We start from the raw sequence: 15,904 nt of genomic DNA, 5'->3' as shown, positions 1-15,904 counted from the left end.
TTGGGATAAAATTATGTTCGTTCTAGCATTTATTTGCTGGGAAATTGTCATAAGGTCCTTGAAACTCACATATATGTTCTTATTTTAGCACATAGGATGAAGCTCTTTAAACTGTATCTTTGGCTGGAGGAACTCATCTGGACTAAATTCACATTTCAGATTTGAATCACCCCCTTTCTATGTTAGTATGGTGTCTTGTGTCTGCCATCCTCAAACTTTGTAAGAAAAAATCCTAAATATTTGACACAATATCAATCACTTCTTTTTATTTGTCATTTCAAAAGTCAGTCAGTGACATACGAAGAAAGAATTGTAAAAGGAAATATGATGTTTCTCCCCTCAGATCATTCTCTGAAGACATTCTAGTACCGTCAGGCAGTTTTTAAAGGAATCCCAAACACATCAACTCCTCTGAAGTCTAACAGTGACAGAACATGATTTTCTATATATCAGTATGCAGTTTCTTCCCAATTCAAATGTGAAATAGCTTGAAATGAGTCAAAAATGTTATATTTCGGCTGGCTATTTCTAATAGAATGAGGTACGGCAACCGAGACTTTAAAATTCATTTGAAAGGCATTGGCCAATACTTTCCTTGGTATTTTTTTTTTACTACGGACAGGACTTGAATGTTGCTCAATTTGCAGAATGTTATCACTCGAAGGACAGATGTGTTGAATAGAGAAGATATGAAAATCTGGATTTGAAAGCTCCCAGTTTTGCCAATATGTCACCTGTTGCAGTTTTGTTATAAGGCTTATGTGAGCCTATAATCACGTATAATAAAAACTATTGCAACTTTGTACATACTATGACATTTCCTTTTGCAATCATTAGAGATAAATACTCCTCATTCACAGGATGGAAAATAACAGGAACAATGTCATCAAATTTGTTCTCTTATGTCTGTCCAGTGATAGAAATTTGCAGATATTCTGCTTTGGACTGTTCCTCTCTTATTACATTGTCATCCTCTTAGGCAATTTCTTCATCTTCATCACCATCAAATGGAGGCCCCTCTTCAAGCAACCCATGTACTTCTTTTTCTGCCACTTGTCCTTCATGGATGTCTGCTATACTACCACAGTAACTCCCAAACTGGTAAGAGAGATATGCTGTCTGAGAAGAAAGCCATCGCTTTCGAACACTGCATGATACAACTCTTCACCATGCACTTATCTGGAGGGGTTTAGATCTTCATTCTCATGGGTATGGCCTACGATCGCTATGTAGCCATCTGCAAACCTTTACACTATATGGTCATCATGAACGAGCAGCGGTATGACACAGTGGTTGCAGTGTGCTGGGGAGGAGCATTTCTTACATATGTAACCGGATTTTTAGTCCTCACCAGTTCAGGAACAATAGCGTTGGTTACTTTTGCAGTCTTGGTCTTCTCTTACGTCACCGTTTTAGCCAGTCTGAGGACCCACTCTTCGGAAGGACTTTGCAAAGCCCTCTCCACCTGCGCTTCCCACATCACCGTGGTGGCATTGCTTTTCTTGCCCTCCATCTTCATTTACCTCTGCCCAGCCCAGACGTTCCCCGAGGATAAGGTGTTTGCTCTGTTTTACACCATCATTGCCCCCATATTCAACCCCCTTATCCACACGCTGAGGAACGGAGAGATAAAAACGGCCATGAGAAAGGTGTGGTGTTGGAAGCCACGTTTGAAGGGAAAATCAGGCAGGTGAAATGGATATCCACATCTTCTGTCTTTATGTCCTGAATTTGGCTTATTTTATCCACCTAACTCTTCTGTGTACAATCAACTCATGTTTTCTCCTAGGCTCAGGGGAAGTAAGAACTCTTACTGTCTATCGGACTGTAAACATCCCTTCTTCCACCTCAATGCCTATATTTAATCCGGCCATCCATTATCCTTTGTCATTTCAAATAAAATATTTTCAAGAAAAGGAATATCACTTTGCTTAATGGAATGGAAAGTTTATTAGGGTCTTCAGTTGATGTTAAAATTAATTGTAAGCATCTAGGGAGAGGGAGTTACGTCTTTGATGTGTGCTGTGCAGCAATGGCAGATATGGGTTTTAGTAGATGTAGTTCTAGTAAATGCTTCTGTGCAAAGCAGGGTTCTCAGTGGCTTCTACTCATACAATTGCCTCAGTCCCTCCTTGCTGGTAAATGAGGCACAGAACGGGGGTTGAAAACTCTTTTCAGACAAGGGGGGGCGGGGCAGCATTTACGATTTTCAATGGGAAGTAGTGTGCTTAGTGGCAGGAGCACAAATCTAGTAGCCAGAGGATTTGGGTTGTAATCCCGTTTCTGCCACTTGTGTCCTGTGTGACCTTGTGCCAGTTACTTAACTTTTTTCTGTGGGCCTCCATTACCTCCTCTGTATAATGAAAATGGAGACTCTGAGCCCCATGTGGAATCTAGACTGTGTCCAAAATGATTATCTTATTTCTATCCCAGCGCTTAGTTCAGTAACTGGCACACAGTAAGCATTTAAAACGATGATTAAAAAATCATCTTTACATTGCATAATGTATGTTATTGGTCCATAATACTGTTAAGGGACTAATTCATTAGGCTGAGCTCTTTTAAACAAGTTCGGTAGTCTTGGAATTGCTCAATGGAAGGGATTTATTTGAGAACATAGTTTTCATTTAAGTTAAGAGGGTAGTGTTTTTTTGGTACGTTCTTCTGCAGTTGAAACTATGATGTGAGGATCTGGGACTCGTATGAAAAAGAAACATAATAGGGTGACGGCTGCCTGTAAATGAGATAAAATGGAAACCTTACTAGAATGGAAGATAAATACTGTGAAGAGTAGCTTTCAGAATGATGTATACAATAATGTCCATATCCATGGAGTTTGAAAAATATGATGTAGAAATAAGAGGAGCGGTAAGGAGCTAGCCCATGAGAATATTCAGATATCTTTGTTGCAGCTTTATGTTGTAATGTGGAAGGGAATTGGCCTATCACTTATCAGGTAGACAATCAGTAGTATACTGTCTAAAAGATGATTTTTGCAAGCATGATGCATGGTAGTAGGGTCAGGGTTTTTCTTCTTTTTGTCTTTTTTCTAATGGTATTTGTTAAATGCTGACTATCTGTCAGGCACTGGGGTAGATACAAGCAAATCAAGTTGAACAGAGCCCGTGTCCCATTTTACAGGTGATGTAAGTGAGGCACAGAGAAGTTGAGTCACTTGCTCAAGGTCAAACACATTCATTCATTCAATCATATTTATTGAGCGCTTACTGAGTGCAGAACACTGTACTAAGCATTTGGAAAGTACAATTTGGCACAAGATAGAGACGGTCCCTACACAGGATCCAGTTCTTTCTGATTCCCAGGCCTTTGTTATAACCGCTAGGCCAGACCGCAAGAGTTAGAACTATGATTCAAACAAGGGCTCTGGTTGGATTTTGGCCTAGATTTCTAGAGAGAACTGGAACAGAATGTCAACCCCAGCTTCCCTTTAGGAGCATGGGGCGTCTTGTATCCATATAGCGAGCACATAACAACTACTATAATAATAATAAAAATAAAGATTGCTTGCCATGTGACCTTTGGCACATCTCTTAACTTCTCTATGTTTCCATTTCCGCATCCGTAAAATGGGGATTGAGCACCTGTTCTCCTTCCTACTTTGATTGTGAGTCCTATAAGAAACAGAGTCTTTGTCTGAGTTGATTATTTTCCGTCTACCCCGGTGCTAAGTACAATGTTTGGCACATAGTGAGCACTTAACAAATATCACGTCTCCAACTATTGCTTCTCTTAGACCTCCAGTAACTATATAGAACCTTTACAAAAGGGACAGGAATATTGGAGGGTATGAGGGAAGTCGTTGACTCCCTCTGAGACCCGGAGCACTGCAGCGTGGCTTAGTGGATAGAACATGTGCCTGGGAGCCAGAGGTCATTGGTTCCAATCCCGGCTCTGCCAATTGTCTCCTGTGTGACCCTGAGCAAGGTGCTTCACTTCTTTGTGCCTCAGTGACTTCATCTGACAAATGGGAATAAGAGTGTGAGCCCCACGTGGGACAACCAGATTAAATTGTATCTACCCCAGCTCTTAGAACAGTGCATTGCACATAGTAAGCGCTTAATAAATGCCATTATCATTATTATTATTATTATTATTATTATCTAGCTTTACTTCTATTTATTTTGATGATGACACCTGTCGACAAGTTTTGTCTTGTTGTCTGTCTCTCCCTTCTAGACTGTGAGCCCGTTGTTGGCTAGGAACCGTCTCTATATGTTGTCAACTTGTACTTCCCAAGCGCTTAGTACAGTGCTCTGCACACAGTGAGCGCTCATTAAATGCGATTGAATGAATGAATGAATAAATAAGACTCATTGAAGACTACTGTATGCTGGGATTGACTCTATTGTTGTATTGTACTTTCCAAGTGCTTAGTACAGTGCTCTGCACACAGTAAGCTCTCAATGAATACAACTGAATGAAATAAATTTATGCTCTACACACGGGAAATGCTCAATAAACACAATTGATTGATTGATTAACATCGTCCCTTCCCGAGCTCATGTACTGTGGTACTATCACCTAGCACTGTTTTCCCAAGGGAATATTAATAATCATTATGGTACTTGCTCACTATGTGTCAAACATTGCATTTAGCATAGGGGTAGACATAAAATAATCAGCTCAGACACTGTCCCTGTTCCTCAAAGGACACACAGTCAAAGTAGGAAGGAGAACAAGTATTGAATCCCAATTTTATGGACGAGGAAACTGAAACACAGAGAAGTTAAGGGACGTGCCCAAAGTCACACGGCAAGTAAGTGATCTTCATTTTTATTATTATTATCATAGTTGTTATGTGCTTACTGTATGGATACATGCCACGCCATGCTCCTTAAAGGAAGCCGGGGTTGACATTCCATTCCAGTTCTCTCGGGATCTAAAAACAACTTGAAATCTAGGCCAAATTCCAACCAAAGCACTAGTTTGAATCATAGCTCTAACTCTTGCGGCCTGGCCCAGAGGATATTATAAGGGCCAGGGAATCGGTAGGAGCTGTGTCCTTTTCTTGGGTAGGGAACGTCTCTATCTTTTGCCAAATTGAACTTTGCGAACGCTTTGCGAGTGCTCTGCACTCAGTAAGTGCTCAATAAATATGATTGAATGAATGAATGTTTTTGACCTTGAGCAAGTGAATCAACTTTTCTGTGCCTCAGTTACATCACCTGTAAAATGGGGATTAAGCCTGTTATTCCCGTGTGTGACACGATCTCTGTTCAAATTGATTAGCTTGTATCTACCCCAGTGCTTAAGTACAGTGCATGACACATAGTAAGAACTTAACAAATGCCATTAGAAAAACAAGAAGAAAAACTCTGACCCTATTACCATGTATCATGCTTGCAAAATTCATCTTTTTGACAGTACACTACTGATTGTCTACCTGCCAAGTGAGGGACATATTGCCTTCCACATTATAATATAAAACTGCAACAAAGATATCTGAACATTCTTAGGGGGATAGTTCCTTATTGCTCCTCTAACTTCTACATGATATTTTTCAAATTCCATGGATATGCACATTGTCTCAATCATTCTGAAAGCTATTTTTCCCAGTATTTAGCTTCCATTCTAGTAGGTTTTCCATTTTATCTTATTTAAAGTCAGCCATCTCCCTATTCTGAATTTCTTTTTCTTTCGAGTCCTAAATCCTCACATCATGGTTTCAATTTCAGAAGAAGGTACCACTGAGAATATTGCCCCCTTTCCTTCAATGAAGAAAGTGATCTCAAATGAATCCCTTCCATTGAACAATTCCAGGACTCCCCAATGTGTTTGAAATATCTCAGCCTGATGAATTAGTCCCTTAGCAATACTATCCATCAATAAAATGCACTAAGGATCGTAAAGATGATTTTCTAGTCATCTTTTTAAAGTGCTTACTGTGTGCCAAGCATTGTACTAACTACTGGGGTAGATATAAAATAATCATTTTAGACATAGTCTAGATTCCACATGGGGCTCAGAGTCTCAGTTTCCATTTTACAGATGAGGTATCAGGAAGAAGGTAACTGACTTGTCCAGGGTCACACAACGGGCAGGTGGCAGAAACAGGATTAAATCCAAATCCTCTGACTACTAGTCTTGTGGTCTTTCCACTGAGAACACTTCCTCCCATTTGAAATTATATATGCTGTCCTCCCACATATGAAAATAGTTTTCAAACCCCCTTCTATGCCTCATTTCCCAGCAAGGAGGAACTGAGGCAATTGTATGAGTAGAACCCACTGAGAAATCTGCTTTGCACAGAAGCATTTAGTAAAAACTATAACTGCTAAAACCCAAATCTGCACAGCTCATATCAAAGATAAAACTCCCTCTCCTTAGGAACTTAGAATTAATTTTAACATCAACTGAAGGCCGTAATTAGCTTTCCATCCCATTAAGCAGGAATTATTCCATTTCCTGAAAGTATTTTATTTGAAATGGCATAATATAATGGATGGATATATTAAATATAGGCATTGAGGTGGAGAAAGGGATGTTTAAACAGTAGGAATTCTCCTTTCCCCTGAAAGGAATTCTCCTTTCCAGGTTTCTCCCCGGGAGAAAAGCTGGGATGTTGTACAGAGAAGAGCTGGGTGGGTAGAATAAGCCAAATGCAGGAGGGAAAGACAGGACATGCGGACATCCATTTCACCTGCCTGATTTTCCCTCCAAATGCGGCTTCCTACACCACACCTTTCTCATGGCTGTTTTCATCTCTCTGTTCCTCAACATGTAGATGAGCGGGTTGAACATGGGGGCGATGATGGTGTAAGACATGGGGGCGATGATGGTGTAAAACGGATTAAACGCCTTATCCTCTGGGAAGGTCTGGGATGGCCAGAGGTAAATGAAGATGCAGGGCAAGAAAAACAATGCCACAATGGTGATGTGGGAAGAACAGGTGGAGAGGGCTTTGTGACGTCCTTCCAGAGAGTGAGTACCCAGACTGGCTAAAATGATGACGTAAGAGAAGACCAATATTGCTAAAGAAACCGACACAACTGTCCCTGTATTGCCGAGGAATAAAAATCTAGTCACGTAAGTATCTGAGCAAGCCAGTTCCAGGAGAGGTTGAAAATCACACAAATAGTGTTCAATCTTATTAGGGCCACAGAAGGGCAAAAAAATGACAAGGAGTAACTGGACCAAGGAATGGAGAAATGCTCCTACCCAGCACCCAACCACTGCGACACATCGCTGCTTGTTCATGATGACCATATAGTGTAAGGGTTTGCAGATGGCGACATAGCGATCATAGGCCATCCCCACGAGAATGAAGATCTTCACCCCACCAAATAAGTGCATGGTAGGGAAAGAGATGGTTTTCTTCTCAGAAAGCAAGGCTCTGACTAGTTTGGGAGTCACCGTGGAAGTGTAGCAGAGATCCATGAGGGACAAGTGGTAGAGGAAGAAGTACATGGGCTGTTTGATAAGGGAACTGCCTCTGATGGTGATGCAGATGACGAGATTCCCTCTGAGGATTGCAATGTAACAGGAGAGGAACAGCCCAACGAAGAATATCTGTAAATTTCTATCCCTAGACAAACCCAAAAGAACAAATTCAGTGACGTTGTTCCTATTTTCTATCCTGGGAATGAAGAATATTTCCCTGAATTGATTGCAAAATGAAGCATCGTAAATAATATTTAGAAAGGTTCAGTGACCAGTTCATTGGACTTATAATTGAATATCACTTACAATACTGTGTCAATGTATATAAGAAACTTTATATCTTTTCTCGTATACATCCCTTTCATTTCTAGTGAGAAGATAAAAAAATATTTTTATTCATTAATAGCTCTCCATGTGCCAGGCATTGTGTTAAATACCAGAATACAGGCTAATCAGATAGGAAACAGTCCTTCTTCCATATAGGGCTCACCATCTAAGAAGAAGGGAGAGGGAAAATTGTATCCCCATTTGGCAGTGGAGAAACCTGAGGCACAAGAGAAGCAGCCTGGCCTAATGGAAAGAGCACAGGTCTGGGAGTCACAAGATTTGGGTTCTAATTACAGCTCTCCCACCTACCGGCTGTGTGACCTTGACCAACTCATTTAAGGACTCTGTGCCTCAGTTTTCCCACCTGTATAATGAGGATTAGATTCTACCTCCCTCCTACTGAGACTCAGTGTCCCCATTTTTTATGTCATTTGTTAAGTGATTACTATTTGCCAGGCACTGTTCTAAGCACTGGAGACAGTGTTAATCAGGTTGGACAGGGTCTGTGTCCCACATCTTGACATGTTGACATGTTGAAGCAGCCTGGTTTAGTGGAGAGAGTCTGGGGTTGGAAGTCAGGCGTAGTGGATTCTCATTCTGGCCCCGCCACTTGTCACCAGCGCGACTTTGGACTAGTAGCCTAACTTCTTTGTGCCTCAGTTACCTCATCTGTAAAATGGGGCTTAGGACTTTGAGCCACACATGGTACAACTGGATTAGTTTGTATCTACTCCAGGTTTTAAAACAGGGCTTGGCACATAATAAGTACATAAAAAAGTCATTGTTATTACTGTTATTATGTTAAGTAATTTGCCCAAGGTCAAGCAGCAGACAAGTGGTGGAGCCAGGATTAGAACCCTGGTCCTTCTGACTCAGAGGCCAATGCTTTATTCACTGGATCACACCGCTAGTCTGTTCTGGTTATCTTTTATCTATCCTAATACTTAGTACAGGGCTTAGCACACAGGACTTAACAAATAGAATAATGAAAATAATAACAGGAATAATTATCCTGAATTTATTCCTGGGTACAACACAGAGTAAATGCTTAACAAATTCCATAACTATTATAAAACAAGAAATCAATCCTATTTATTGAGCACTTACAATGTGCAGACCACTGTATTAAGCACGTGGAGAGCACAATATAACAGAGGTTATAAACACATTCATTCATTCATTAAATCGTATTCATTGAGCGTTTACTGTATGCAGAGCACTGTACTAAGTGCTTGGCAAGTACAAGTCAGCAACATATAAAGATGGTCCCTAACCAACAATAGGCTCACAGTCTAGAAGTAGGAGACAACAAAACAAAGCATGTAGACAGGTGTCAAACCATCAGAATAAATAGAATTATAGCTATAAGTACATCGTTAATAAAAGTGGTAAATATGTACAACAAATAGAGTAATAAATATGTACAATTATATACAAGTGCTGTTGGGCGGGAGGGTGCGATGGAGAGGGGAGGAGGAGAGGAAAAAGGGGGCTCATTATGGGCAGGCCTCCTGGCGGAGTTAAACTCTCCACCCCACCTCGCCCACTCACCAACTGGGTCACACCCTCGACCTCATCATCTCCTACTGCTGCACTGTCTCCACCCTCACCAAATCTGAAATCCCTATCTCTAATCATAACCTTCTCACCTGCCTCCTCACTCACACTCCTTTCCCCTGTAAATCTATATTACTTCCTCACAGAGACCTCCGCTCTCTTGACCCCATTCAACTTTCTGAGCGCCTCACACCCCACCTCGCCTCCCTCTCCTCTCTACCCAGTCTTGATGATCAGATTACTGCTGTCAGCTCTACCCTCTCTACTCAGCTCGACTCGGTCCCTTCCCTTTACCTTCGCCGCTCTCGTACCACTAACCCACAGCCCTGGATCACTATCACTGTCCACCTCCTTTGCTCTTATGCTCGAGCTCCTGAACTCTGCTGGTGAAAGTCTAAACACCATGCCAACTTTGTTCACTTCAAGTTTGTCCTTTCCAGCCTTACTTCTGCCCTCTCCTCAGCCAGACAAAAAACTATTTCTCCTCCCTTATTGACACCAATGCCCATCATCCCCGTCAGCTCTTCTGTACATTTAAAGCCCTTCTCAGGCCCCTTGTTCCTCCCCCTCCTCCTTCCCTCACCCATAACGATCTGGCCTCCTAATTCTTTAATAAAATTAAATCCATCAGGTCTGAGCTCCCCAAAGTCACCGCCCCCCTTCTCCAACCCTCCGGCTCTCAACCCTCTCCGCTACTCTTCCATCCTTCCCAGCATTATCCTCAGATGAGATCTCCTCCCTCCTCTCAAGTGCTACTCCGGCCACCTGTGTTTCCGACCCCATTCCCTCTCATGTTATGAAATCTCTCGCTCCGTCCCTTCTCCACTCTTTAACTTCCATCTTCAACTGTTCTCTCTTCACTGGTTCCTTCCCCTCTGCCTTCAAACATGCCCACGTCTCTCCAATCCTAAAAAAAAACCCTCTCTGGACCCCACCTCACCTTCTAGTTATCGCCCTATCGCCCTTCTACAATTTCTTTCCAAACTCCTTGAACAAGTCCTCTACACGCACTGTCTCGAATTCCTCGACGCCAACTCTCTCCTCGACCCCCTCCAATCTGGCTTCCGTCCCCTACAATCCACCGAAACTCCCCTCTCAAACAACACCAATGACCTCCTGCTTGCCAAATCCAACGGCTCCTACTCTATCCTAATCTTCCTCGACCTCCCAGCTGCCTTCGACACTGTGGACCACCCCCTCCTCCCCAACACACTATCCACCCTTGGCTTCACAGACTCTCTCCACTCCTGGTTCTCCTCTTATCTCTCCAGCAGTTCATTCTCAGTCTCTCTTGTGGGCTCCTCCTCCCCCTCCTATCCCCTTACTTTAAGGGTTCCTCAAGGGTCAGTTCTTGTTCCCCTTCCGTTCTCTATCTACACTTACTCCCTTGGTGAACTCATTCACTCCCACGGCTTCAACTGTCATGTCTACGCTGATGACACCCAAATCTACATCTCTGCCCCTGCACTCTCTCCCTCCCTCCAGGCTCGTATCTCCTCCTGCCTTCAGGACATCTCCATCTGAATGTCTGCCCACCATCTAAAACTCAACATCTCCAAGACTGAACTCCTTATCTTCCCTCCAAACCCTACCCTCTCCCTGACTTTCCCATCACTGTAGACGGCACTACCATCCTTCCCATCTCACAAGCCCACAACCTTGGTGTCATCCTCGACTCCGCTCTCTGGTTCACTCCTCACATCTAATCCGTCAACAAAACCTGCCGGTCTCGGCTCCGCAACATGGCCAAGATCCGCCCTTTCCTCTCCATCCAAACCGCTACCCTGCTCGTTCAATCTCTCATCCTATCCCGACTGGATTACTTCACCAGCTTCCTCTCCGATCTCCCAGCCTCCTGTCTCTCACCACTTTAATCCATACTTCAAGCCGCTTCCCGGATCGTCTTTGTGCAGAAACGCCTTGTGCATGTTACTCCCCTCCTCAAAAATCTCCCATGGCTACCAATCAACCTACACATCAGGCAAAAACTCCTCACCCTCGGCTTCAAGGCTCTCCATCCCCTCACCCCCTCCTACCTCACCTCCCTTCTATCGTTCTACAGCCCAGCCCGCACCCTCCGCTCCTCTGCCGCTAATCACCTCACTATGCCTCGTTCTCTCCTGTCCCGCCGTCGACTCCCGGCCCACGTCATCCCCCTTGCCTGGAATGCCCTCCCTCCGCACATTCACCAAGCTAGCTCTCTTCCTCCCTTCAAAGCCCTACTGAGAGCTCACCTCCTCCAGCAGGACTTTCCAGACTGAGCCCCAAGCTTCCTCTCCCCCTTCCCCCTCCCCCCCGCCTTAACTCCTTCCCCTCCCTACAGCACCTGTATATATGTTTGTACGTATTTATTACTCTATTTATTTATTTATTTTACTTGTACATATTTATTCTATTTATTTTGTTTTGTTAATATGTTTTGTTTTGTTGTCTGTCTCCTCCTTCTAGTCTGTGAGCCCACTGTTGGGTAGGGACCGTCTCTATATATTGCCAACTTGTACTTCCCAAGCGCTTAGTACAGTGCTCTGCACACAGTAAGTGCTCAATAAATACGATTGAACGACTGAATGAAGCGCAAAGCACAGCCATCCGACAGTAATGTCGGGTCCCAGAGAGCACGACTGAGCATAATAATAGTTAATTAATTGTGGTACCTGTTAAGTGCTGTCAAGCACTGTTCTATGCACTGGGGTGGATACAAGTAAATCAGGTTGGATGCAGTTCCTGTCCCACACGGGGAGAATACTATTAATCCCCATTTTATAGATGAAGTAACTGAGGCCCAGAGAAGTTAAGTGCCTTGCCCAAGGTCACATAGAAAGCATGTGGTGGAGCCAGGATTAGAACCCAGGATGATTCCCAGTCCCAAGCTCTATCCATTTATGCCATGTTGCCTCACAAGGGAAAGGAATAGGCAAGCGCTGGAGAGCAGAGTGGGGATGTTTGGAAGGTGAAAGGATAATGGAGTGAGAGACTGGAGCTCAGATAGTAGAAAGACGTGGAAACAGACAGGAGGAGCAGGGCACCCACCTTTATTGCTCTGTTCTGTGTTGTCTCCATCTCCAGTGTGGCTCTCTGCGCTGAAGTGGAGATTACTGTGGCCCTGCCATCACTGCCCACTCCCTACTTGTTCCAGCTGGGGCTGGAATCATTGCTTGGTTAGGTGTCAAGGGGAGTGGCTGAGAGGGGACAGGGACGAACTTCTCCCGGGCCATGGTTGCTGCAACCCAGCTACACCAGAAAGCACAGCTGCAGAAGTAGGGGGGTGGCACCGTGGGGCGCAGGGAGATGAGCGCTTTGTAGCCACCTCTCCTTGTCCCAGTCTTCCCAGCCAATCGATATCTGAGGGACAACTGGGAGCTGTTATGAGCTTGTAGTGCCCATCTGTACGGCAACGTTTTGCCTTCTACATATCGAGATTAAAACTGATTCTTTCCCCGAGATCTCGGCCAGGAGGGGTTCCAGTCTAATACTGAAGATCTTTTGCTCCAAATGTCCTGGGAATGGGAAAGTGGGAACCTGGGAGAAGGTTCTTCAAGGGTACCAGCCCTGACTGCTTCTCCAGAGCCTCAATCTGAAGCTGCAGAGTTCTTAAGGAAAGCCTGAAAATCGCACTGACAGAGAGATGGCCTTATCCTACTCATCCCTAATCCATTGCTTGTGCTGGCTGGGAATGCAGCTCGAAGGCAGTCAGACTCTGGCAGGAGAAGGCTGACAGAGAATTTATTACCTGCTTTCCTCACCTCTCCCCTCCCACAGGGAGTGATTAGTTTGTGTGTGTGTGTGTGTGTGTGTGTGTGTGTGTGTGTGTGTGTGTGTGTGTGTGTGTGTGTGTGTGTGTGTGTGACTGAGCACAGACTGGGATATCTCTGGAAATACACAGGCTCCTTGTTGCTCACAGAGCTGGGAGAGGATTAGCCCACATCTCTCCTCTTAATTATGTGCTACTAATTAACCATCAGAGATGTCCATGGAAGGACAAGGCAGTCCCTGTACCATATTCAGCTGTCCTGGGAACATCCCTTCCCATCCTTATCTTTGCCAAGACCCAAGCCTGCATCCACCGTGATGTTATTTCCATGGTTCAGATTTCTTATCCTCTTCCAACCATCAGCAAACCAATGATATTCATGTTGCTTGTAGTGTGTGAAGACCATTTTACTGTTTGGAAGAGTTACAGTCCAATAGAGTTTGTAAGCTCCTGTTCGTAGAGTTCGTAAGCTCCTGCCCACAAGGAGCTCACAAACTATAAGCGGAGAAAAACATTAAAATGGCAAGAGGATATTTACATAAGTGGTATGCAACAGGGTGAAAATCTAAGTGTTCAAGGGGTTCATGCCAAAATGATACATAAAACTTGTTAAGGTATAGTCAGGGGAGTTTTCTGGGAGAAATTGTGGTTTTAGTTTGTCTTTGAAAGAGAGGAGAGTAGTCATCTGTTGGAAACGAAGAGGAGGGGACTTCCAAGCCATAGGGAGGATGTCGGCAGAACGTTTGCAGTGAAAAATTACAAAATTGAAGAACTGTGAGTAGGCTGGTGTTATAGGAGCAAGTCTTGTTGGCTCAGCAGTAGTGGGAGATCAGTGAGGTAAAGTAGGATGGAGAGAGAAGATATAGGGTCTTAAAGAAAAAGGGCAGGTGTTTCTCCTTCAGGTGGATATGGTTAAGCAACCATTAGAGGTTTTCATTCATTCATTCATATTTATTGATCACTTACTGTGCGCAGAGCACTTTACTAAGCGCTTAGAAAGTACAATTTGGCAACAGATAGAGAAGGTCCCTACCCAAAAACGGGTTCACAGTCTAGAGGGGGGTGAGAGACAACAAAACAAAACAAGTAGACAGATGTCAATACCATCAAAATAGATGAATAGAATCATAGCTATATAAACCTCATTAATAAAAGAGTAATAAAAATATACAAACATACTCAAGAGCTGTGCGGAGGGGAACGAGGTGGGGAAGAGGGAGAGAGTGGGGATGGTGGGGAGGGGAGAAGGAACAGAGGAAAAAAATGGAAGGCTTAGTCTGGGAAGGCCTCCTGGAGGAGATGAACTCTCAGTAGCGTTCTGAAGGGAGGAAGTGAGCTAGTTTGGCAGGTGTGTGAAGGGAGGGCATTCCAGGCCAGAGGTAGGACGAGGGAAAGGGGTCAACAGCGGAGCAGGTGAGAACGAGGCACAGTGAGGAGGTTAGCAGCAGAGGAGCAAAGTGTGCAGGCTGGGATGTAGGAGAGAAGGGAAGTGCGGTAGGAAGGGGCAAGGTGATGGAGAGCTTTGAAGCCAATAGTGAAGAGCTTTTGCTTCACGCGAAGGTTGATAGGCAGCAACTGGAGATTTTTGAGGAGGGGAGTGACATGCCCAGAGCATTTCTATAGAAAGATAACCCGGTCAACCGAGTGAAGTATAGACTGAAGGGGGTGAGACAGGAGGATGGGAGATCAGAAAGGAGGCTGATGCAGTAATCCATTCAGAATAGTATGAGAGATTGAACCAACAAGGTGGTGGTTTCGTTGGAGAGGAAAGGACGGATCTTGGCGATGTTTTAAAGCCGAGAATGGTAGGTTTTGGTGATGGATTGCATGTGTGGGGTGAATGAGAGAGCCAAGTCAAAGATGACACCAAGGTTGTGGGCTTGTGAGAAGGAAGGATGGTAGTGTCATCCACAGTGACGGTAAAGTCCAGCGTGGCTCCGTGGAAAAAGCCCGGGCTAAGGAGTCTGAGGTCATGGGTTCTAATCCTGGCTCCGCCACTTGTCAGATGGGTGACTTTGGGCAAGTCATTTAACTTTTCTGTGCCTCAGTTACCTCATCTGGAAAATGGGGATTAAGACTGTGAGCCACCTGATTACCTTATATCTTCCCCAGGGCATAGAACAGTCCTTGGCACATAGTAAGTACTTAACAACTACCAACATTATTATTATTATTATTAAAGTCAGGGAGAGGACAGGGTTTGGGAGGGAGTCTAAGGAGCTCAGTCTTGAACATGCTGAGTTTTAGGTAGCTGGCGGACATTCAGTTGGAGGTGTCCTGAAGTCAGGAGGAAATACGATCCTGGAGGGAAGGAGAGAGAACGGGGGAGGAGATGTAGATTTGGGTGTCATCTGATAGTTGAAGCCGTGGGAGTGAATGAGTTTGCCAAAGTTTTAAGTAGTAGGAAGATGAAAACCGAGAGGTTTTGTGTGAAGATCATTTGGACAGCAGGGTGAGGAATCCACGATTCTTAGAGGCCCGCCCGTCATCACAGCGCGGGGCCCCTGCTCCCAGATGGATCCTTCTCCTCCGGACGCTGCCGCGAGGGCCGGTGATCTCCCTCCCTCCCCGAGCAGCCTGCTATCGGGCTCCTATGACCCGCGGCTGGGCTCGTGGCCGTCCCCCTCCCAGACCTCTGCAACCCCGCCCGAGGACACCGAGGCCCCTGGACTGGGCCCCCATCCTCTCTCATCATTACTAGACTCACCCCTCAAAGCGACCTCCCTCTGTCCAAGTAGCCAACTGGGTCGTGGGACATTGTGTCCCCTGCTCCCATCCCCACCACCCCGTAAGCGACCTTCTTTGAGGAGCCCCCACACTCCCTCCTTCCCGTTCCAGACATGACTGATTCTCCCCTCCCCTCTCCTC

General features: G+C 44.6%; 1 protein-coding gene across 1 annotated transcript; it reads left to right on the top strand.

Annotated features, from left to right (window-relative positions):
- Window positions 1-861: 861 nt before the first annotated feature.
- On the top strand, window positions 862-15,880 carry LOC119923983 (olfactory receptor 4P4-like). The gene is made up of 5 exons (XM_038743112.1): window positions 862-1,101; window positions 1,194-1,419; window positions 1,534-1,649; window positions 15,551-15,697; window positions 15,875-15,880. The coding sequence occupies exons 1-5, from the start codon at window positions 862-864 to the stop codon at window positions 15,878-15,880; spliced, it is 735 nt and encodes a 244-aa protein (XP_038599040.1).
- Window positions 15,881-15,904: the final 24 nt, after the last annotated feature.

The sequence above is a fragment of the Tachyglossus aculeatus genome, unplaced genomic scaffold, assembly GCF_015852505.1.
Source record: "Tachyglossus aculeatus isolate mTacAcu1 unplaced genomic scaffold, mTacAcu1.pri scaffold_75_arrow_ctg1, whole genome shotgun sequence".
Taxonomy (NCBI): domain Eukaryota; kingdom Metazoa; phylum Chordata; class Mammalia; order Monotremata; family Tachyglossidae; genus Tachyglossus; species Tachyglossus aculeatus.
This window is presented reverse-complemented; position numbering and strand designations above follow the sequence as displayed.

Coding starts and splice junctions, on each gene's coding strand:
- LOC119923983 (XM_038743112.1), top strand. CDS start 862: ATGGAAAATAACAGGAACAATGTCATCAAATTTGTTCTCTTATGTCTG. Junction 1,102..1,193: donor CCACAGTAACTCCCAAACTG/GTAAGAGAGATA, acceptor GGAGGGGTTTAG/ATCTTCATTCTCATGGGTAT. Junction 1,420..1,533: donor TTACGTCACCGTTTTAGCCA/GTCTGAGGACCC, acceptor ACCTCTGCCCAG/CCCAGACGTTCCCCGAGGAT.